Below are 24,846 nucleotides of genomic sequence, written 5' to 3'. Positions count from 1 at the left end.
CCTTATCTCCATCTTCCCAAACTGGTCCTCTTCCTTATCTCCATATTCTCTGACCGTCCTCTTCCTTATCTCAGTCTTCTCTGACCGGTTCTTTTTTTTAACTCCATCTTCCCTGATCGGTCCTCTTCCTTATCTACGTCTTTCCGGACCGGTCCTCTTCCTTATCTACGTCTTTCCGGACCGGTCCTCTTCCTTATCTCCATCTTCTCTGACTGGTCCTCTTCCTTATCTCCGTCTTTTCTGATCGGTCCTCTTCCTTATCTCCATCTTCTTTGTTCGGTCCTCCTTCTTATCTCCATCTTCCCTGATCTGTCCTCTTCCTTATCTCCATCTTCCCGGACCGGTCCTCTTCCTTATCTCCATCTTCTCTGACCGGTCCTCTTCCTTATCTCTGTCTTTTCTGAACTAACAGGGTAGTGAAGGGAAACAGATTTGTGTTGAACCTCCTGTGTTTGTTTCCAGCATTGTCTGTGTATTCCGCTCTTTGGAACTATTGAAGGTTCTGAGCAGTTGAAGTTGATTGACGTTTTGTTTTAGTTCCAAACCCTTTCATGGACATTGAGTTTGTTCTGTGCTCCATTTTTCCATGAAATCTTCTTACCACCTCTTCTTCCCATCCCAGTGCTGCTGATCTCCTCCGGTCTCTTTCAGCCATTTGCTGACTACTTCAGTGCTCTGGAGCAGATCTTCTCAATCGCGGTTCCTCCAGAGGTTGCTAGGAGTTCCTTGAGCAATGCGCAGTATCTACCTTTCACATTCTGTAAGTTCCCACTGAATCCAATGATCTTTTAGCGATCTGTAAGGGGGGGCTATTCTTACTGACCACAGATGTAAGGAGCATTTATCTCCTCCACCATCACAGTGATGTCTAGTGAGCTGTAGATGAAGTCATGTTCAGAAGGGGGTTCCCTGAGACCGGAACACTATTTCAAGGGTTCCTTGGTTGAGAAAGGCAGCTCTACAGACTGGATCAGCTTCCTGATGGTGACATTGGTGGTCCGTGTCTGAGCAATGAGTGTTGGCGTGGTCACTTGTAGCTTCAGCGAGGGGTGACAACATGGGAGCACAACTGTTTGACAGGACAGAGCGTTGTAACCCCATAACAGACGGTACCAGAACAAGGACTATGATGGTGGGATCACTGGGGATTATACATGTGAAGGGGATCCTGGGACATGTTCGTTAATCAGCCTTACATGGTGAGAAAAGTGGTCTTCAGTACATTCTAGGACTTGTAGATCTTCAGTAGCTGAAGGACCATCTTATGGGCACCACACCTGTTCTAGGCGTTACCTTTAGTTTGGTTTGTTGGTCATCTTAGAGTGAATGGTGATCATAGTGAAACCTTCGGAGCTGAGGCTTTCCCGCGTGTTGCAGGCCGTTCCCCTCGCCGTCACCTTGGCTGTTATGAAGACAATTTCGAATACGGGAGGAATGCCAGTCATGTCGCCTCAAGCTGGTTCCAGAGAATATCGATGTTGTCAGATAAAACCCCTGGAGAGACTTCCCAAAAAACACAAACCTGCTGAACAGGAACAAGCGGGACCAAAAACAAACCAGGAACCGGCCACACCCTGAAGACTGCTTATCCAAATACCAACCTTCTGCCCACTGGGCACATAGCGCGGTCATGTGACTGGCCAGGAATGGGTCACCTACCTGTGCGGTGTGTGCGTCCTCGTATTGTACTGATCTGTGCTCTGAACTGTAAGAATCATTCATGTGTGACAATGGGACTACAAGTTCCAGCACACCATGTACTGCTGGACATGCATGGTGCTCTTAGCCCAGGCCAGGGTGTAAAGGTGCCCACAGGATGGCACCATGTGTAGGGTGCCCACAGGATGGCACCATGTGTAGGGTGCCCACAGGATGGCACCGTGTGTAGGGTGCCCACAGGATGGCACCGTGTGTAGGGTGCCCACAGGATGGCACTGTGTGCAGGGTGCCCACAGGATGGTGCCGTGTGCGGGGTACCCACAGGATGGTGCCGTGTGCGGGCTGCCCACAGGATGGCGCAGTGTGTAGGGGGCCCATAGGATGGGTGCTGTGTGTAGGGTGCCCACAGGATAGCAACGTGTGCAGCGTGCCCATAGGATGGGCACTTTGTGTAGGGTGTCCATAGGATGGCCCCTTGTAGGGTGCCCACAGGATGGCGCCGTGTGTAGGGTGCCCACAGGATGGCGCCGTGTGTAGGGTGCCCACAGGATGGCGCCGTGTGTAGGGTGCCCACAGGATGGCGCCGTGTGTGGGGTGCCCACAGGATGGCGATGTGTGTAGGGTGTCCATAGGATGGAACAGTTTCCTGACTACTTCAGTGCTCTGGAGCAGATCTTCTCAATCGCGGTTCCTCCAGAGGTTGCTAGGAGTTCCTTGAGCAATGCGCAGTATCTACCTTTCACATCCTGTAAGTTCCCACTGAATCCAATGATCTTTTAGCGATCTGTAAGGGGGGGCTATTCTTACTGACCACAGATGTAAGGAGCATTTATCTCCTCCACCATCACAGTGATGTCTAGTGAGCTGTAGATGAAGTCATGTTTAGCAGGGGTTCCCTGAGACCGGAACACTATTTCAAGGGTTCCTTGGTTGAGAAAGGCAGCTCTACAGACTGGATCAGCTTCCTGATGGTGACATTGGTTGGCCGTGTCTGAGCAATGAGTGTTGGCGTGGTCACTTGTAGCTTCAGCAAGGGGTGACAACACGGGAGCACAACTCTTTGACAGGACAGAACGTTGTAACCCCATAACAGATGGTACCAGAGCAAGGACTATGATGGTGGGATCACTGGGGATTATACATGTGAAGGGAATCCTGGGACATGTTGGTTCTTCAGCCTTACATGGTGAGAAAAGTGGTCTTCAGTACATTCTAGGACTTGTAGATCTTCAGTAGCTGAAGATCCATCTTATGGGCACCACACCTGTTCTAGGCGTTACCTTTAGTTTGGTTTGTTGGTCATCTTAGAGTGAATGGTGATCATAGTGAAACCTTCGGAGCTGAGGCTTTCCCGCGTGTTGCAGGCCGTTCCCCTAGCCGTCACCTTGGCTGTTATGAAGACGATTTCAAATACGGGAGGAATGCCAGTCATGTCGCCTCAAGCTGGTTCCAGAGAATATCGATGTTGTCAGATAAAACCCCTGGAGAGACTTCCCAAAAAACACAAACCTGCTGAACAGGAACAAGCGGGACCAAAAACAAACCAGGAACCGGCCACACCCTGAAGACTGCTTATCCAAATACCAAGCTTCTGCCCACTGGGCACATAGCGCGGTCATGTGACTGGCCAGGAATGGGTCATTGCTCACCCTTCCTAGTCACTGCCTGCGTGGTGTGTACGTCCTCGTATTGTACTGATCTGTGCTCTGAACTGTAAGAATCATTCTTGTGTGACAATGGGACTACAAGTTCCAGCACACCATGTACCTTAGCCCAGGCCAGGGGCAGTGCCCATAGGCTGGCACTGTGTGAAGGGTGCCCACAGGATGGCGCCATGTGGGGTGCCCACAAGATGGTGCGGAGTGCCCATAGGATGGCCCTGTGTGTAGGGTGCCCATAGGATGGCCCTGTGTGTAGTGTACTCATAGGATGGCGCTGTGTAGGGTGCCCACAGGATGGCGCCGTGTATAGGGCGCCCACAGGATGGTGCCGTGTGTAGGGTGCCCACAAGATGGTGCGGGGTGCCCATAGGATGGCCCTGTGTGCAGGGTGCCCATAGGATTGCCCTGTGTGCAGGGTGCCCATAGGAGGGCGCTGTGCAGGGTGCCCATAGGATGGCCCTGTGTGTAGGGTGCCCATAGGATGGCCCTGTGTGTAGGGTGCCCATAGGATGGCCCTGTGTGCGGGGTGCCCATAGGATGGCCCTGTGTGCGGGGTGCCCATAGGATGGCCCTGTGTGCGGGGTGCCCATAGGATGGCCCTGTGTGCGGGGTGCCCATAGGATGGCCCTGTGTGCGGGGTGCCCATAGGATGGCCCTGTGTGTAGGGTGCCATAGGATGGCCCTGTGTGCGGGGTGCCCATAGGATGGCCCTGTGTGCGGGGTGCCCATAGGATGGCCCTGTGTGTAGGGTGCCATAGGATGGCCCTGTGTGTAGGGTGCCATAGGATGGCCCTGTGTGTAGGGTGCCCATTGGATGGCCCTGTGTGTAGGGTGCCATAGGATGGCCCTGTGTGCGGGGTGGGCATAGACCAGGCCAGGTGTGATGCCAGCATGTCGCCCCCTTTTCCTTTGCCCTGTCTGTGAGGACGCCATATCTGTACAGAATATCCTCCGTAATCCGCCATGAATGGTCTGGCTGCTGAGGAGGCTGTAGAAGTGGCAGTTCTGAGCTCATCATTTCCAGGATCATCCGTCCAATAAAACCATTTCCAGGACTCGGCGACTTTCCCCGAATGTGACAATCAGATCTACTAATCCAGGGGATGGACAGGGTGAGCGGGATTCCCCCTGTAATCCGGGGGCAGGAAATCCCCCATCATCCCTCTGTGTCATTGCCACAGCCGCTCACTCCTATACACAGATAATACTGTCAGAGACTGCAGACATAGTACAGGAGATGATCGGAGACTGCAGACACAGTACAGGAGATGATCGGAGACTGCAGACACAGTACAGGAGATGACCAGAGACTGCAGACATAGTACAGGGGATGACCAGAGACTGCGGACATAGTACAGGAGATGACCAGAGACTGCAGATATAGTACAGGAGATGACCAGAGACTGCGGACACAGTACAGGAGATGAGCAGAGACTGCGGACACAGTACAGGAGATGACCAGAGACTGCAGACATAGTACAGGAGATGATCGGAGACTGCGGACATAGTACAGGAGATGACCAGAGACTGCGGACATAGTACAGGAGATGGTCAGAGACTGCAGACACAGTACAGGAGATGACCAGAGACTGCAGACACAGTACAGGAGATGACCAGAGACTGCAGACACAGTACAGGAGATGGTCAGAGACTGCAGACATAGTACAGGAGATGACCAGAGACTGCAGACATAGTACAGGAGATGGTCAGAGACTGCAGACATAGTACAGGAGATGGTCAGAGACTGCAGACATAGTACAGGAGATGACCAGAGACTGCAGACATAGTACAGGAGATGACCAGAGACTGCGGACACAGTACAGGAGATGACCAGAGACTGCGGACACAGTACAGGAGATGACCAGAGACTGCGGACACAGTACAGGAGATGACCAGAGACTGCAGACATAGTACAGGAGATGACCAGAGACTGCGGACATAGTACAGGAGATGACCAGAGACTGCGGACATAGTACAGGAGATGATCAGAGACTGCGGACACAGTACAGGAGATGATCAGAGACTGCGGACACAGTACAGGAGATGACCAGAGACTGCGGACACAGTACAGGAGATGACCAGAGACTGCGGACATAGTACAGGGGATGACCAGAGACTGCGGACATAGTACAGGGGATGACCAGAGACTGCGGACACAGTACAGGAGATGACCGGAGACTGCAGACATAGTACAGGAGATGACCAGAGACTGCGGACACAGTACAGGAGATGACCAGAGACTGCGGACATAGTACAGGAGATGACCAGAGACTGCGGACATAGTACAGGAGATGATCAGAGACTGCAGATGTGGTACAGGAGGCCTTGTTACAAATAAATGCTTCCACCGTTTTCTGCAGGGGTCTTCCAAGGGCCACAGGTTGGTCCCCAGGCCTCTGGAAAGTCCTCAGGCCTCTGGAAAGTCCTCAGCCTGTCAGGAGATGATGAATGCAGAATATTATTGCTCGGTCATTATCCTCCTCCTGCTATAAATCTCGGCTCTGACAATTATCGCAGCAATGTGACGGATTTACGATGTGTGACGTTCATCCCTGAAGAAGCTGATTGACAGGTGTACTTGTGCCTTGTCTGCAATCCGTCCTCTGAATAGGAATTCACCTCATTTCATCATTTCACTCAGAGCTGAACTCCGGCCCGATATGACGTCATGCAGGAATGCAGCTCCGTGTACATTAATACCTCATTAAACACGAGCAACGTGAGTCCCTGGATGTGACCTGCTGTCAGCCTCTTTCAGTCCTTGCCAATCCGTTCCTTTGCTGCCAAGAAGCACGCCGATAGGAGGAGAGAGCGGAGTGACAGATGATGAGCTCATCACTGTGCTGCTTCTTACTACGCTGTCCAATCACAGGCTGGGGGTAGGTATGGGAAGACCTGGACTTGGAGAAAGCGGGTTGAATGATGCTGGCCGTAAGTCTGAGGACATCTAGTGGCAGAAAGCAGTACTGCAGGGTAAACCTATGACACCCACTTACCGCTCTACCCCTCCCCCTCATCCCAAATATTTAACTGGCCCCTCCCACTAATCTAGCACTGTTCTAGATACAGCCCCGCCCCTCACAGGAGACACTGAGGACAGTGGAGAGATTGGCTACTGTTGCCGTCATTCAAACTCCATGGAGGAGGAAGCAGGGGCGTGGCTTACCAGTGTTGTGTGTGGCTATGGACGCACTCAGCTCAGCAGTGCATACGCTCGGGTGCCCCTGTAGCGCCTGGCTTGCTGAGGGGGGCACTCAGAGAAGAGGAGGAGTTGAGAGCGCTGGTGGGGGGGGTCTGCCAAAGGAGGTGTTCAGGGACCAGAGCAGGCAAGTATGACCTCTTTATTTGTCTGGCAGTGGAGGAATCTCCTGATTGGTCGGTTGGGTAGTGCGGCTCCGGTCGCACTGCGCCTGTGCGATGCTAATGTTCGGTGACTGATCATTGTCATGAAACCGCGACTGCGAGGACCAGGTCAGGCGCCATCAGAAGGCGGGCTTTGCTATCGTCGTCTCACATCTGTTCTCAGAACTTTGTCTGTTGTTATATATATATGGAATCTTCACACTGTGATCTCTGCAGCTGTGCAGATACTATATATGATCTGTGGCCCTTTGGTGACATCAGGGGCCACATTTGTGACCTCCCACACCTTGTTACTTCACAATCACATAAAGCCCTAACAATCTTTTGTTTTAATTTTATTTGGCTTTTTTGTTTTTTTTTTCTATTTAGTATCCCACTGTGAGTATTTTATTGTATCTGTTCAATACGTGCAAAACAAAATGCCTGTTGATCCTGCCTGAAATCCAGTGAGCGGCTAACTACCTGTACTCCCTGTTTGTGCTATAATCAGTTGCATTGTTCTCAGTTTTCTCTGTGGGCTACAGAACACCTTCCCCCTACGCTATGGAGATGAGGAGAGGGTGAAGAGTTCTGCAGTCCTGTCCTAGGGTGACAACTCCTCCGCAGATACAGTTCTGTGAGTGTGAGCGTTGTCACCCTAGGACAGGAAGTTACTTCTACCAGCAGGATCACCAGGAGAAATACTTACATTTTCTTATAATTATATCACTTATATACTTAATGTATAATATCCTTGTACATTGTGTATATAAAATATTATATGTAGAATAATTGTAATAATATAAAATTATAATATTAATACATTTATTCTTTATTAATAATATAAATAATAAATATATGTTGTATATTATTATATAATACTTCTGTCGCTTACTTTATATACTGAATATTTAACATTATTATTATTATATCTAGAATAATTATGTATGTTTATTTTATTTATATGTGTTTGTGTGTAGAATAAGTACAATAATATACAATTATAATAATAAAATTATTCTTTATTAATAATATAAATAATAAATATATGTTGTATATTATTATATAATACTTCTGTTGCTTACTTTATGTACTGAATATATAAAATAAAATTAGTAGTAGAATAATTATGTGTATATATATATATATATTATTATATGTAGAGTAATTACAATAATATAAAATTGCAATATTAATACAATTCTTTATTAATAATATAGTTAATAGTTATATTTTGTACATTATTATATAATACTTCTGTCGCTTACTTTATATACTGAATATTTAACATTATTATTATTATTATTATATGTAGAATAATTATGTATAGGTATGTTTATTGTATTTATATGTGTGTGTGTGTGTAGAATAAGTACAATAATATATTATAATAATACAATTATTCTTTATTAATAATATACAGTCATGGCCGAAATTGTTGGCACCCTTGATATTTTTCCTGAAAATCAAGTATTTCACACAAAAAAGGTATTGCATTAACACATGTTTTGCTATACACATGTTTATTCCCTTTGTATGTATTGGAACAAATATAAAACAGAGGCAGAAAAGCAAATATGACATAATGTCACACAAAACCCCAAAAATGGGCTGGACAAAAGTATTGGCACCCTTAACTTAATATTTGGTTGCACACCCTTTGGAAAACATAACTGAAATCAGTCGCTTCCTATAACCATCAATAAGCTTCTGACACCTCTCACCCGGAATTTTGGACCACTCTTCCTTTGCAAACAGCTCCAGGTCTCTCTTATTGGAAGGACACCTTTTCCCAACAGCAATTTTAAGATCTCTCCACAGGTGTTCAATGGGATTTAGATCTGGGCTCATTGCTGGCCACTTCAGAACTCTCCAGCGCTTCTTTGCCATCCATTTCTGAGTGCTTTTTGACGTATGTTTGGGGTCATTGTCCTGCTGGAAGACCCAGGATCTTGGACGCAAACCCAGCTTTCTGACACTGGGCCCTACAGTGCGACCCAAAATCCTTTGGTAATCCTCAGATTTCATGATGCCTTGCACACAGTCAAGGCACCCAGTGCCAGAGGCAGCAAAACAACCCCAAAACATCATTGAACCTCCACCATATTTTACCGTAGGTACTGTGTTTTGTTCTTTGTAGGCCTCATTCCGTTTTCGGTAAACAGTAGAATGATGTGCTTTACCGAAAAGCTCTATCTTGGTCTCATCTGTCCACAAGACGTTTTCCCAGAAGGCTTTTGGCTTACTCAAGTACATTTTGGCAAACTGTAGTCTTGCTTTTTTATGTCTCTGTGTCAGCAGTGGGGTCCTCCTGGGTCTCCTGCCATAGCGTTTCATTTCATTTAAATGTCGACGGATAGTTCGCGCTGACACTGATGCTCCCTGAGCCTGCAGGACAGCTTGAATGTCTTTGGAACATGTTTGGGGCTGCTTATCCACCATCCGGACTATTCTGCGTTGCAATCTTTCATCAATTTTCCTCATCCGTCCACGACCAGGGAGATTAGCTACAGTGCCATGGGTTGCAAACTTCTTGATAATGTTGCGCACTGTGGACAAAGGCAAATCTAGTTCTCTGGAGATGGACTTGTAACCTTGAGATTGTTGATATTTTGCCACAATTTTGGTTCTCAGGTCCTCAGACAGTTCTCGTCTCCTCTTTCTGTTGTCCATGCTTAGTGTGGCACAGACAGACACACAATGCAAAGGTTAAGTGAACGTCTCTCCTTTTTATCTGCTTTCAGGTGTGATTTCTATATTGCCCACACCTGTTACTTGCCCCAGGTGAGTTTACAGGAGCATCACATGCTTGTAACATTCTTATTTATCCGCAGTTGTGAAAGGGTGCCAATACTTTTGTCCAGCCCATTTTTGGAGGTTTGTGTGACATTATGTCGAATTTGCTTTCTTTCCTCCCTTTTTTTGTTTTGTCCCAATACACACAAAGGGAATAAACATGTGTATAGCAAAACGTGTTAATGCAATACGTTTCGTGAGAAATACATGATTTCCTGGAGAAATATCAAGGGTGCCAACAATTTCGGCCATGACTGTATATAATAATTATATTTTGCACTTTACTATATAATACTTCTATCACTTACTTTATATATACTGAATATATAAATTATTATTATATGTAGAAAAATTATGTATACATTTATATTGAATATTTAGATATCTATATATCTATATATAGATATAGATAGATATATATATATATAGATATATATAGATATATATAGATATATATATATAGATAGATATATATAGATATAGATAGATAGATAGATAGATAGATAATAGATAGATAGATAGATAGATAGATAGATAGATAGATAGATAGATAGATAGATAGAGATAGATAGATAATAGATAGATAATAGATAGATAGATAGATAGAGATAGATAGATAGATAGATGATAGATAGATAGATAGATAATAGGTAGATAGATAGATAGATAGATAGATAATAGATAGATAGATAGAGATAGATAGATAGATAGATAATAGGTAGATAGATAGAGATAGATAGATAGATAATAGATAATAGATAGATAGATAGATAATAGATAGATAGATAGATAGATAATAGATAGATAGATAGATAGATAGATAGATAATAGATAGATAATAGATAGATAGATAGATAGATAGATAGATAATAGATAGATAGATAGATAATAGATAGATAGATAGATAGATAATAGATAGATAGATAGATAGATAGATAATAGATAGATAGATATAGATAGATATAGATATAGATAGATATAGATATAGATAGATATAGATATATATATATATATATGTGTGTAGAATAAGTACAATAATATACAATTATAATATTGATACAATTATTCTTTATTAATATAAATAATTATATTTTGGACATTATTATATAAGACTTCTGTCACTTTATATACTGAATCTATAAAATGCTATTTTTTATTATTATTGTGTGTAAAATGATTATATATGTACATGCTGTATGTATGTGTGTGTGTATGTATTATATGTAGAATAAGTACAATTATTCTTTATTAATATAAATATATTTTGTACATTATTATATAATACTTCTGTTGCTTAGTTTATATATATATAATAAATGATATTCTAATAATTATATAGTTGAATATATAAAGGTGAAATAAATCCTCGTTCAGTACAATGTGTAGTATGAATCAGACGATGCAATGCTGAGTATTCTCAGGGGCAGTATAATATATTTCTCATCCATCGATATATCACATGGACAGGTTTGTAGATTCTCGGTCCGTTGTTCTGCGTTTGGCGCAATCACGCGAATCTTAGCCATAATCGCAGTCCATTGTTTGCCGTCCTTCAGAGCTGACTGGTAGATTTGCATTGAGAGCAGTAAAGTGCAGTCACTGTGCGGTCTGTATCGCAGTGTATCGCAGTGTTATGGCGGCTCCGGTGTACACATAGCAACAAGATGTATAAAACCTGACCGCAGCGATAGAAGATTTCCATAAAGCTGATACTTTGTTTCTCTTGAACATTGTACAGGAAATAATAAAGTATCGCAGTAATTATCACACACAATGGTGATTGGATGTCGGCGCTGTGCGGGGGGACAGGGGGCCTTTCATCCGCAGGGAGCGCAGGCCTCGGTCCTGGGGCCCCGTGTCACACAGTCCAGGGGCCCCTTATCTGGCTGCCCTGTGGGTACGGAACACAAAAGCCGCCTTATCCTGGGAGCCGCGCAAATCATTAAATCGCTTCTCTGTTCTGCTTCAGCAATGGGGGGGGGGGGGATGGGGGGGGGGCATCGTTTTCTGATGGAATAAATCCACTGCAATCCTTCCCCACAGAATACAAATATAATAAATATTTACATTTCATCCGTTCATCGATAACCGCCCAACGCTGCCTTCTGATTGGACAATGCTTAGAACTGCAATACACTGATATTGAATGAATTAAAGAAAGATCTCTGTACAGCGCCGCGGTATATGTCAGGGCTATATACATGTATAATAGTGTGTGACTGTGGGGGAGGGGACATTAGAGTGTAAGCTCCTCTGTACAGAGACTGATGAGACTGTGGGGGAGGGGATATTAGAGTGTTTGCTCCTCTGGTACAGAGACTGATGGGACTGTGGGGGAGGGGACATTAGAGTGTAAGCTCCTCTGTACAGTGACTGATGTGACTGTGGGGGAGGGGATATTAGAGTGTTTGCTCCTCTGTACAGAGACTGATGGGACTGTGGGGGAGGGGACATTAGAGTGTCAGCTCCTCTGTACAGAGACTGATGGGACTGTGGGGGAGGGGACATTAGAGCGTCAGCTCCTCTGGTACAGAGACTGATGGGACTGTGGGGGAGGGGACATTAGAGTGTAAGCTCCTCTGGTACAGAGACTGATGTGACTGTGGGGGAGGGGACATTAGAGTGTAAGCTCCTCTGGTACAGAGACTGATGTGACTGTGGGGGAAGGGGACATTAGAGTGTAAGCTCCTCTGGTACAGAGACTGATGTGACTGTGGGGGAGGGGACATTAGAGCGTAAGCTCCTCTGGTACAGAGACTGATGTGACTGTGGGGGAGGGGACATTAGAGTGTCAGCTCCTCTGTACAGCACTATGGTATATGTCAGAGCTATATCATTGTATAATGGGCTCTGGTGGGGACAAGGTGTTGGATCATTTGGTGTCACGAGTCCTTTTGTGGTTTGTGATATGAAATGCTCACATGACTTGCTGGGACTTGTAGTTCCCCATCCCCTGGCTGCCTGTGATTAGTTGGGAAGCCCTGTAGCTGTCTGTGTAGTGTGAGCTCCATGGATCCTGTGTGCTCTTCCTGTGTTCAGTATTGATCTGTGATTGGCTGATTTCTGCCCATGACGGGTTAATGACGAGCGTCAGTGGAAAGCATTGATCGGCAGCCTGCGTGTCCCCTGGCAAGGTCCAGTAAGGGCCCCGGGCTCTGCTCTGTCACCAGCAGCTTATCAGGGCATTTGTTTGCAGAGAGAGGAGAGAGCTGATTGGCTGGGGGTCACCTTCAATGTCAGGAGAACAATAAAGCCTTGTCCAGCAATGATGATTGTCCTGAAATTCGGCCCCTGAACCGGCCGGCCGGGCGAAAGCCTGAGATCCTCACCTTGGCGCCCATTTATGCGTCGTGTAATTCTGATGAAAAGCGTAAGCGGAGTGCGTCACGTGACCTCATCCTCTTCTTTTTTTTTTTTCTTTTCTTTCAGATGCTTTTTCCGTCTCGGGGGAAAACGGTGGCAAGACCGACTCGGTGGCCAACCTGCAGCCGCAGTCCTCCCTGAACTCCATCTCCAGCTCGCCGGGGCCCAAACGCTCCACCAACACCCTGAAGAAGTGGCTGACGAGCCCCGTGAGGCGGCTGAACAGCGGCAAGGCCGACAGCAACATCAAGAAGCAGAAGAAGAGGGAGGGGCGCAACCTGGGCTCGCCGCGGGCGAGCGACGACACCACCCCGCAGGGCGACAGCGCCGACGAGGTGCGACTGCACTTTGCTTTGTTTTTTTGGGGGGTTTGTTTTAAATTTCAACTTCTAAAGAAAAAAAAGCTTTCAAAGCTACATAAATAAAATACATTTGGGAGCTGTCCATCCAGTCCTGAGATTTACACTGCTCCGCCTCACAGCACAGTTCTGTCTGGCATAGTAGGGGACCTGCTTTGCGGCATTGCCGTAACACTTTACAGGTCTTGTCCAGGGGCGGACTGACCATTCAGGCACTTGGGCACTGCCCCAGTAGGAGGCCCCACGAGATGCCCCTGGTACCTTTCATAGGTTTTTTGAGTGTGGGCGAAGACACAGGGGCCCCATGATTTCCTATTGCCCGGGGGCCCCATGAGTTGTCAGCCCACCCCTGGTCTCGTCCCTTCCCCGGTCTGTGACTAGACAGTGAAAGGAGAAGCAGAAGACTGATGAGCTCATCTCACGGTCACTCTGCTCTCTCCTCCTGTCAGCGTGCTTCTTGTGAGCAGTGCAGCAAAACCTGTTTGGGCCTCCTTGTGCTGCTTCTCCCTCCTCCAGTCTGAGCTCTGCTGCCCAATAGGGGGTGGGGGGGGCACAGAAATCTTTCCCGGCGCCGTGTCAACGTGTTTATTTTTTTCAGAAGGGCAAGAAAGGTTGGGACGAGGAGGCGGATGACGACTCGCACACTCCCCTTCCACCACCCATGAAGATCTTCGACAACGAGCCTGTGCCGGTGCCAGACGACAAGGTAGGAGGATCGACCGTCCCGATTTCACTGCCTGGATGAGGCAAACCGACGCCTTTCTGTCTGATTTAGATTTTTTTTTTTTTTTTTTAGTTATTTGGTATATTTTTATTATGTTATTTTTATTATTATTATTATTATTTTTTTTATAATGAATTTTTTATTTTAGTTATTTGGTATATTTTATTATGTTATTTTTATTATATTTTTATAATTTTTTTTTTATTTTATTTATTTGGTATATTTTTATTACGTTATTATTAAATCCATGAAAAAAAATAATTTTATTTTTTTAATTATATCTTTAAATTTTTTAATACAATACATAAAACAACCACATATCTTTTTGTCACAGCATATACATCCACTTTAACCCCATTCCTACCTCCCGAGACCCTCCCCTGCCAGTACAAGTACCCCCGTCCAAATGAATCTTACCATTTATTATTATATTTTTATAATGTATTTTTTGTTTTAGTTATTTGGTATGTTTTTATTATGTTATTATTTTTATTATTTTATAATGTATTTTTTATTTTAGTTATTTGGTATATTTTTATTATGTTATTTTTATTATTATTATATTTTTATGATCTTTTTTTATTTTAATTATTTGGTATATTTTTATTACGTTATTAAATCCATAAAAAAAATATTTTATTTTTTTAATTATATCTTAAAAAATTTTAATACAATACATAAAACAACCATATATCTTTTGTCACAGCATATACATCCACTTTAACCCCATTCCTACCTCCCTAGACCCTCCCCTGCCAGTACAAGTACCCCCCTCCAAATGAATCTTACCATTTAATATTATATTTTTATAATCTATTTTTTATTTTAGTTATTTGGTATGTTTTTATTATGTTATTTTTATTATTATTATTATTTTATAATCTATTTTTTATTTTAGTTATTTGGTATGTTTTTATTATGTTATTTTTATTATTATTATTATTATTTTATAATCTATTTTTTATTTTAGTTATTTGGTATAATTTTATTATGTTATTATTATTATTATTATTAGATTTTTATGATCTTTTTTTATTTTAATTATTTGGTATATTTTTATTACGTTATTATTAAATCCATAAAAAAAAATATTTTATTTTTTTAATTATATCTTAAAAATTTTTAATACAATACATAAAACAACCATATATCTTTTGTCACAGCATATACATCCACTTTAACCCCATTCCTACCTCCCTAGACCCTCCCCTGCCAGTTCAAGTACCCCCGTCCAAATTAATCTTACCATTTATTATTCTAATTTTATAATCTTTTTTTTATTTTAGTTATGTTTTTATTATGTTATTATTATTATTATTATTATTATATTTTTATAATCTATTTTTTATTTTAGTTATTTGGTATGTTTTTATTATGTTATTTTTATTATTATTTTATAATCTATTTTTTATTTTAGTTATTTGGTATGTTTTTATTATGTTATTTTTATTATTATTATTATTATTTTATAATCTATTTTTTATTTTAGTTATTTGGTATGTTTTTATTATGTTATTATTATTATTATTATTAGATTTTTATGATCTTTTTTTATTTTAATTATTTGGTATATTTTTATTACGTTATTAAATCCATAAAAAAAATATTTTATTTTTTTAATTATATCTTAAAAATTTTTAATACAATACATAAAACAACCATATATCTTTTGTCACAGCATATACATCCACTTTAACCCCATTCCTACCTCCCTAGACCCTCCCCTGCCAGTACAAGTACCCCCCTCCAAATGAATCTTACCATTTATTATTATATTTTTATAATCTATTTTTTATTTTAGTTATTTGGTATGTTTTTATTATGTTATTTTTATTATTATTATTATTTTATAATCTATTTTTTATTTTAGTTATTTGGTATGTTTTTATTATGTTATTTTTATTATTATTCTTATTTTATAATCTATTTTTTATTTTAGTTATTTGGTATATTTTTATTATGTTATTTTTATTATTATTATTATTATTATATTTTTATGATCTTTTTTATTTTAATTATTTGGTATATTTTTATTACGTTATTAAATCCATAAAAAAATATTTTATTTTTTTAATTATATCTTAAAAATTTTTAATACAATACATAAAACAACCATATATCTTTTGTCACAGCATATACATCCACTTTAACCCCATTCCTACCTCCCTAGACCCTCCCCTGCCAGTACAAGTACCCCCCTCCAAATGAATCTTACCATTTATTATTATATTTTTATAATCTATTTTTTATTTTAGTTATTTGGTATGTTTTTATTATGTTATTTTTATTATTATTTTATAATCTATTTTTTATTTTAGTTATTTGGTATAATTTTATTATGTTATTATTATTATTATTATTAGATTTTTATGATCTTTTTTTATTTTAATTATTTGGTATATTTTTATTACGTTATTAAATCCATAAAAAAAAATATTTTATTTTTTTAATTATATCTTAAAAATTTTTAATACAATACATAAAACAACCATTTATCTTTTGTCACAGCATATACATCCACTTTAACCCCATTCCTACCTTCCTAGACCCTCCCCTGCCAGTTCAAGTACCCCCGTCCAAATTAATCTTACCATTTATTATTCTAATTTTATAATCTTTTTTTTATTTTAGTTATGTTTTTATTATGTTATTATTATTATTTATTTTATAATGTATTTTTTATTTTAGTTATTTGGTATATTTTTATTATGTTATTTTTATTATTATTATATTTTTATAATATTTTTTTATTTTAATTATTTGGTATATTTTTATTACGTTATTAAATCCATAAAAACATTTATTTTATTTTTTTAATTATATCTTTTAATTTTTTAATACAATACATAACACAACCATATATCTTTTGTCACAGCATATACATCCACTTTAACCCCATTCCTACCTCCCTAGACCCTCCCCTGCCAGTACAAGTACCCCCCTCCAAATGAATCTTACCATTTATTATTATATTTTTATAATCTATTTTTTATTTTAGTTATTTGGTATGTTTTTATTATGTTATTTTTATTATTATTATTATTTTATAATCTATTTTTTATTTTAGTTATTTGGTATAATTTTATTATGTTATTATTATTATTATTATTATTATTAGATTTTTATGATCTTTTTTTATTTTAATTATTTGGTATATTTTTATTACGTTATTATTAAATCCATAAAAAAAAATATTTTATTTTTTTAATTATATCTTAAAAATTTTTAATACAATACATAAAACAACCATATATCTTTTGTCACAGCATATACATCCACTTTAACCCCATTCCTACCTCCCTAGACCCTCCCCTGCCAGTTCAAGTACCCCCCTCCAAATTAATCTTACCATTTATTATTCTAATTTTATAATCTTTTTTTTATTTTAGTTATGTTTTTATTATGTTATTATTATTATTATTATTATATTTTTATAATCTATTTTTTATTTTAGTTATTTGGTATGTTTTTATTATGTTATTTTTATTATTATTATTATTATTATTATTTTATAATCTATTTTTTATTTTAGTTATTTGGTATGTTTTTATTATGTTATTTTTATTATTATTATTATTTTATAATCTATTTTTTATTTTAGTTATTTGGTATAATTTTATTATGTTATTATTATTATTATTAGATTTTTATGATCTTTTTTTATTTTAATTATTTGGTATATTTTTATTACGTTATTATTAAATCCATAAAAAAAAATATTTTATTTTTTTAATTATATCTTAAAATTTTTTAATACAATACATAAAACAACCATATATCTTTTGTCACTTTAACCCCATTCCTACCTCCCGAGACCCTCCCCTGCCAGTACAAGTACCCCCCTCCAAATGAATCTTACCATTTATTATTATAATTTTTAATCTATTTTTTATTTTAGTTATTTGTTATGTTTTTATTATGTTATTATTATTATAATTTTATAATCTATTATTTATTTTAGTTATATTTTTATTATGTTATTTGTATTATTATTATTATTAAATCCATTTATTAAATAAACATTTTAGTGTGGTGGCTTTGGCACCCTTTAGTTCTGTTAGTAAAAGCTGGCATTTCCCTGCGCGGCCCGGAGACCCTTCTGGTGCGGAGGATGTGGTTGGCCTCTGCTGGAATGTGCCGCCATGAGCACAGCGCAGACACGGCCGGGGTTACCGGAGGCCTTTATAATAGCTGATCCCATCAAAAGCGAAATCTGCTGCTTGTTCATCTGCAACCTGAATCACCATCTGTGTGCGCAGCTCAGGCCGGCCTGAAGAGATAACAATTATCTGAAGTCGCCTCCCTGTAATCTGTCCGAATAAATAATACGAAGATTAATATTCTGCACTCCGAAAGGAGATAAAATAACAAGAAACTTTATATATAAATATACAAACACACAATATATATATATATACTTCATGTGTGCAATTCATATATATATTCCTAAATTAGATAAAAATAACAAGAAACTTTATATATTTATATTTAGTTTCTTGTTATTTTTTTTTATTTAAGAGTGCAGAATATATATATACAGTGAAGGAAATGTGTATTTGCTCCCCCCTGATGCTGAATGTTCGCCCCTCACACAGAAATGATCGGTCTAACAGTGGAATGTTCGCCCCTCACACAGAAATGATCGGTCTAACAGTGGAATGTTCGCCCCTCACACAGAAATGATCGGTCTAACAATGGAATGTTCGGTGTAACACTGAGAGACAGAATACAACAACAAATTCAGCAGAAATGCGTCTAACACATGATGACGGATCTGCATGTTCATGAGGGAAAGAAGGATTTGATCCCCTTCACAAAACATGACTTAGTACTTGGTGGCCAATCCCTTGTTGGCAATCACAGAGGTCAGACGTTTCCTGGAGTTGGCCCCCAGGTTCGCACATATCTCAGGAGGGATTTTGGCCCACTCCTCTTGGCAGATCCTCTCCAAGTCATTAAGGTTTGGTGGCTGACGTTTGGCAACTCGAACTTTCAGCTCCTCCACAGATTTTCCATCGGATGAAGGTCTGGAGACTGGCTAGGCCACTCCAGGACCTTAATGTGCTTCTTCTTGAGCCGCTCCTTTGTTGCCTTGGCCGTGTGTTTTGGGTCATTGTCATGCTGGAACTCCCATCCACCACCCATTTTCAATGCCCTGGCTGAGGGAAGAAGGTTCTCCCCCAAGATTTGATGGTACATTGCCCCGTCCATCGTCCCTTTGATGCGGTGCAGTTGTCCTGTCCCCTTAGCAGAAAAACACCCCCAAAGCAGAATGTTTCCACCACCACGTTTCACAGTTGGGATGGTGTTCTTGGGGTCATAGGCAGCATTCCTCCTCCTCCAAACACGGCGAGTTGAGTTGATGCCAAAGAGCTGGATTTTGGTCTCCTCGGACCACAACACTTCCCACCAGTCCTCCTCTGCATCATTCAGATGTTCAGTGGCAGACTTCAGACGGGCCTGGACATGGGCTTTCTTGAGCAGAGGGACCGTGCGGGCACTGCAGGATTTCAGTCCTTGTCGGCGTAGTGTGTTACCAATTGTTTTCTTGGTGACTGTGGTCCCAGCTGCCTGGAGATCATTGACAAGATCCTCACGTGTAGTTCTGGGATGATTCCTCACTGTTCTCATGATCATTGACACTCCACGAGGTGAGATCTTGCATGGTGCACCAGACCTAGAGAGACTGACACTTGTTTTGTGTTTCTTCCATTTGTGAATGATTGCACCAACTGTTGTCACCTTCTCACCAAGCTGCTTGGCCATAGTTTGGTAGCCCAGTCCAGCCTTGTGTAGGTCTACCATCTTGTCCCTGACATCCTTGGACAGCTCTTTGGTCTTTGCCATGGTGGAGAGTTTGGAATCTGATGGTTTGATGGCTCCTGTGGACAGGTGTCTTTTATACAGGTAACACAATGAGATTAGCAGCACTCCTTTTAAGAGACTGCTTCTAATCTCAGCTTGTTACCTGTATGAGAGACACCTGGGAGCCAGAAATCCTGCTGAATGATAGGGGATCAAATCCTTCTTTCCCTCATGAACATGCAGATCCGTCATCATTTGTTAGACGCATTTCTGCTGAATTTGTTGTTGTATTCTGTCTCTCAGTGTTACACCGAACATTCCATTGTTAGACCGATCATTTCTGTGTGAGGGGCGAACATTCCATTGTTAGACCGATCATTTCTGTGTGAGGGGCGAACATTCCATTGTTAGACCGATCATTTCTGTGTGAGGGGCGAACATTCCATTGTTAGACCGATCATTTCTGTGTGAGGGGCGAACATTCCATTGTTAGACCGATCATTTCTGTGTGAGGGGCGAACATTCCATTGTTAGACCGATCATTTCTGTGTGAGGGGCGAACATTCCATTGTTAGACCGATCATTTCTGTGTGAGGGGCGAACATTCCATTGTTAGACCGATCATTTCTGTGTGAGGGGCGAACATTCCATTGTTAGACCGATCATTTCTGTGTGAGGGGCGAACATTCCATTGTTAGACCGATCATTTCTGTGTGAGGGGCGAACACTCAACATCAGCCGGGAGCAAATACACATTTCCTTCACTGTATATATATATATAGTTTCTTGTTATTTTTATTTAATTTAGGAGTATATATAGCACATATATATTATATACATCTATATTTATTATATAAAATTCAACACAAAAATATTATTATTATACATTTTTTTATTATTTTCTGCACTTTACACTATAGAGGGAATCACCCAGAACGCCTGTAATACCTAAAAAACCATCTAAACAATACAATGATAGTTCATCCAAACTAAGGATATCATTGTCAAGTGTCCTTTAGTATAAATGATCTGTGTCCATCCATACAGGTAACAATGTATCCATCCATACAGGTAACAATGTAATCCATCCATACAGGTAACAATGTAATCCATCCATACAGGTAACAATGTAATCCATCCATACAGGTAACAATGTAATCCATCCATACAGGTAACAATGTAATCCATCCATACAGGTAACAATGTATCCATCCAGACACATAGTCCCTTTAGTGTCCATTATGTATTATTCTGTTTATGGATGGAAGTGTTTTCATGGATTGTTACATTGATCGTTGCGCACGGTTTCTGGACGGATCCTGCGTGTGTGTGGACTATGTTTGTGAATGGATTCGGTTTCTGATTATTATGTATATGAATAATACCAGTTTATTATGTTTCTGTTCATAAATGATCACCTTGTTTATGGAGGGACCTTGTTTATGGATGGACCTTGTTTATGGATGGGCCTTGTTTATGGATGGACCTTGTTTATGGAGGGACCTTGTTTATGGAGGGACCTTGTTTATGGATGGACCTTGTTTATGGAGGGACCTTGTTTATGGAGGGACCTTGTTTATGGAGGGACCTTGTTTATGGATGGACCTTGTTTATGGATTATTATGTTTATGGATGGACCTTGTTTATGGATGGACCTTGTTTATGGATGGGCCTTGTTTATGGATGGACCTTGTTTATGGAGGGACCTTGTTTATGGAGGGACCTTGTTTATGGATGGGCCTTGTTTATGGATGGACCTTGTTTATGGAGGGACCTTGTTTATGGAGGGACCTTGTTTATGGATGGACCTTGTTTATGGATTATTATGTTTATGGATGGACCTTGTTTATGGATGGACCTTGTTTATGGATGGACCTTGTTTATGGATGGACCTTGTTTATGGATGGACCTTGTTTATGGAGGGACCTTGTTTATGGATTATTATGTTTATGGAGGGACCTTGTTTATGGATGGGCCTTGTTTATGGATGGACCTTGTTTATGGATGGACCTTGTTTATGGATGGGCCTTGTTTATGGATGGACCTTGTTTATGGATGGGCCTTGTTTATGGATGGACCTTGTTTATGGATGGGCCTTGTTTATGGATGGACCTTGTTTATGGATGGACCTTGTTTATGGATGGGCCTTGTTTATGGATGGACCTTGTTTATGGATGGGCCTTGTTTATGGAGGGACCTTGTTTATGGATGGACCTTGTTTATGGAGGGACCTTGTTTATGGAGGGACCTTGTTTATGGATGGACCTTGTTTATGGATGGACCTTGTTTATGGATTATTATGTTTATGGATGGACCTTGTTTATGGATGGACCTTGTTTATGGAGGGACCTTGTTTATGGATTATTATGTTTATGGAGGGACCTTGTTTATGGATGGGCCTTGTTTATGGATGGACCTTGTTTATGGATGGACCTTGTTTATGGATGGGCCTTGTTTATGGATGGACCTTGTTTATGGATGGGCCTTGTTTATGGATGGACCTTGTTTATGGATGGGCCTTGTTTATGGATGGACCTTGTTTATGGATGGACCTTGTTTATGGATGGGCCTTGTTTATGGATGGACCTTGTTTATGGATGGACCTTGTTTATGGATTATTATGTTTATGGAGGGACCTTGTTTATGGATGGACCTTGTTTATGGATGGACCTTGTTTATGGATGGGCCTTGTTTATGGATGGACCTTGTTTATGGATGGGCCTTGTTTATGGATGGACCTTGTTTATGGATGGGCCTTGTTTATGGATGGACCTTGTTTATGGATGGACCTTGTTTATGGATGGGCCTTGTTTATGGATGGACCTTGTTTATGGATGGGCCTTGTTTATGGAGGGACCTTGTTTATGGATGGATCTTGTTTATGGATGGACCTTGTTTATGGAGGGACTTTGTTTATGGATGGGCCTTGTTTATGGAGGGACCTTGTTTATGGAGGGACCTTGTTTATGGAGGGACCTTGTTTATGGAGGGACCTTGTTTATGGAGGGACCTTGTTTATGGATGGGCCTTGTTTATGGATGGACCTTGTATATGGATTATTATGTTTATGGATGGGCCTTGTTTATGGATGGAGGGACCTTGTTTATGGATGGACCTTGTTTATGGATGGACATATTTTATGGATGGACTTTGTTTATGGATGGACCTTGTTTATGGATGGACCTTGTTTATGGATGGACCTTGTTTATGGATGTACCTTGTTTATGGAGGGACCTTGTTTATGGATGTACCTTGTTTATGGAGCGATCTTGTTTATGGAGGGATCTTGTTTATGGAGGGATCTTGTTTATGGATGGACTCTGTTTATGGATGGGCCTTGTTTATGGAGGGACCTTGTTTATGGAGGGACCTTGTTTATGGAGGGACCTTGTATATGGATTATTATGTTTATGGATGGGCCTCGTTTATGGAGGGACCTTGTTTATGGATGGGCCTTGTTTATGGATGGACCTTGTTTATGGAGGGACCTTGTTTATGAATGGTCTTTGTATATGGATGGACCTTGTTTATGGAGGGACCCTGTTTATGGAGGGACCTTGTTTATGGAGGGACCTTGTTTATTGAGGGACCTTGTTTATGGAGGGACCTTGTTTATGGAGGGACCTTGTTTATTGAGGGACCTTGTTTATTGAGGGACCTTGTTTATGGAGGGACCTTGTTTATGGAGGGACCTTGTTTATGGAGGGACTTTGTTTATGGAGGGACCTTGTTTATGGAGGGACCTTGTTTATGGAGGGACCTTGTTTATGGAGGGACTTTGTTTATGGAGGGACTTTGTTTATGGAGGGACCTTGTTTATGGAGGGACCTTGTTTATGGATGGACCTTGTTTATGGAGGGACCTTGTTTATGGAGGGACCTTGTTTATGGAGGGACCTTGTTTATGGAGGGACCTTGTTTATGGAGGGACCTTGTTTATGGATGGACCCTGTTTATGGATGGGCCTTGTTTATGGAGGGACTTTATTTGAATTCATTTTGCTTCATGGAATATATCGTGCAGACTCAGGTTTTTTACATTTTAGCACCACTCAAAAAGAGGACTGAACCCGCCCACAGGACAGCCGTAGAGTGACCGAGAATATATTGGATTGTACTGAGTGCCTTTATATACACCCCTCTGCCCTATACCCTCCCCCCACCCCCACCCCCCACCCCTACCCCCCTGATATACCTGCCACATGAACTATGGGACCTGCAGTTATACTGAATGTGAGGAACATATGACCCCAATCTGTACGATCGATCTCCGTCTGCTTCCAATGCCTAATACCGCTCTACCATTGGCTCCGTCACTCTGGACACGCTGTCACATGACTTGCAAGGATCTAATGCCCGCCTCTTTTACTGAATCGCTATGGATCTGTTAACCCGCCCGAGCGTTCAGCGAGATCTGCGCGGACCTCTTGTTGGGCGAGTGCGGCGGCGTGTCATTGGCGCTGTGTGGGAGTGTTTGCAGGATTTTGGTGGGAATTACTTAGCAGTGACTATGAGGCAATATATTGCAAAGCATGCTGGGAATTATTTGGTAGTGCCCTGTGGAGCATTATGTTGCAAAGCATTCTGGCAGCTGTTCAGTGGCAGCTGTTCAGTGGCAGTTGGACAGTGTAGTGGGTGGTAGTTTTTCAATCGCAGTTGGACAGTGAAGCAGGTTGGAGTTGCTCAATGCAGCCAGACAGTGCACTGGGTGGGGGGGTTGTTCAGTGCCAGTTGGACAGTGTAGTGGTTGAGAGTTGTTCAGTGGCAGTTGGACAGTGTAGTGGTTGAGAGTTGTTCAGTGGCAGTTGGACAGTGTGGTGGATGGGAGTAGTTCAGCGGCAGTTGGAGAGTGTAGTGGTTGAGAGTTATTCAGCGGCAGTTGGACAGTGTAGTGGTTGAGAGTTGTTCAGCGGCAGTTGGACAGTGTAGTGGTTGAGAGTTGTTCAGTGGCAGTTGGACAGTGTAGTGGTTGAGAGTTGTTCAGTGGCAGTTGGACAGTGTGGTGGATGGGAGTAGTTGAGTGGCAGTTGGACAGTGTAGTGGTTGAAAGTTGTTCAGTGGCAGTTGGACAGTGTAGTGGTTGAGGGTTGTTCAGTGGCAGTTGGACTGTGTGGTGGATGGGAGTAGTTGAATGGCAGT

The 24,846-nt window shown here is 41.2% G+C and overlaps 1 protein-coding gene across 1 annotated transcript in view; it reads left to right on the top strand.

Annotated features, from left to right (window-relative positions):
- LOC149436375 (kalirin-like) overlaps window positions 1-24,846 on the top strand; it is a 144,974-nt gene that overhangs the window by 19,466 nt on the left and 100,662 nt on the right. Inside the window, exons 2-3 of the mRNA XM_089661682.1 lie at window positions 12,888-13,156; window positions 13,779-13,886. Coding sequence (XP_089517808.1) covers window positions 12,888-13,156; window positions 13,779-13,886 — 377 coding nt within the window. The remainder of the gene's footprint in view (window positions 1-12,887; window positions 13,157-13,778; window positions 13,887-24,846) is intronic.

Source organism: Staurois parvus, unplaced genomic scaffold (assembly GCF_062004578.1).
Source record: "Staurois parvus isolate SC_StPar_1 unplaced genomic scaffold, SC_StPar_1.0 ptg001366l, whole genome shotgun sequence".
NCBI lineage: Eukaryota > Metazoa > Chordata > Amphibia > Anura > Ranidae > Staurois > Staurois parvus.
This window is presented reverse-complemented; position numbering and strand designations above follow the sequence as displayed.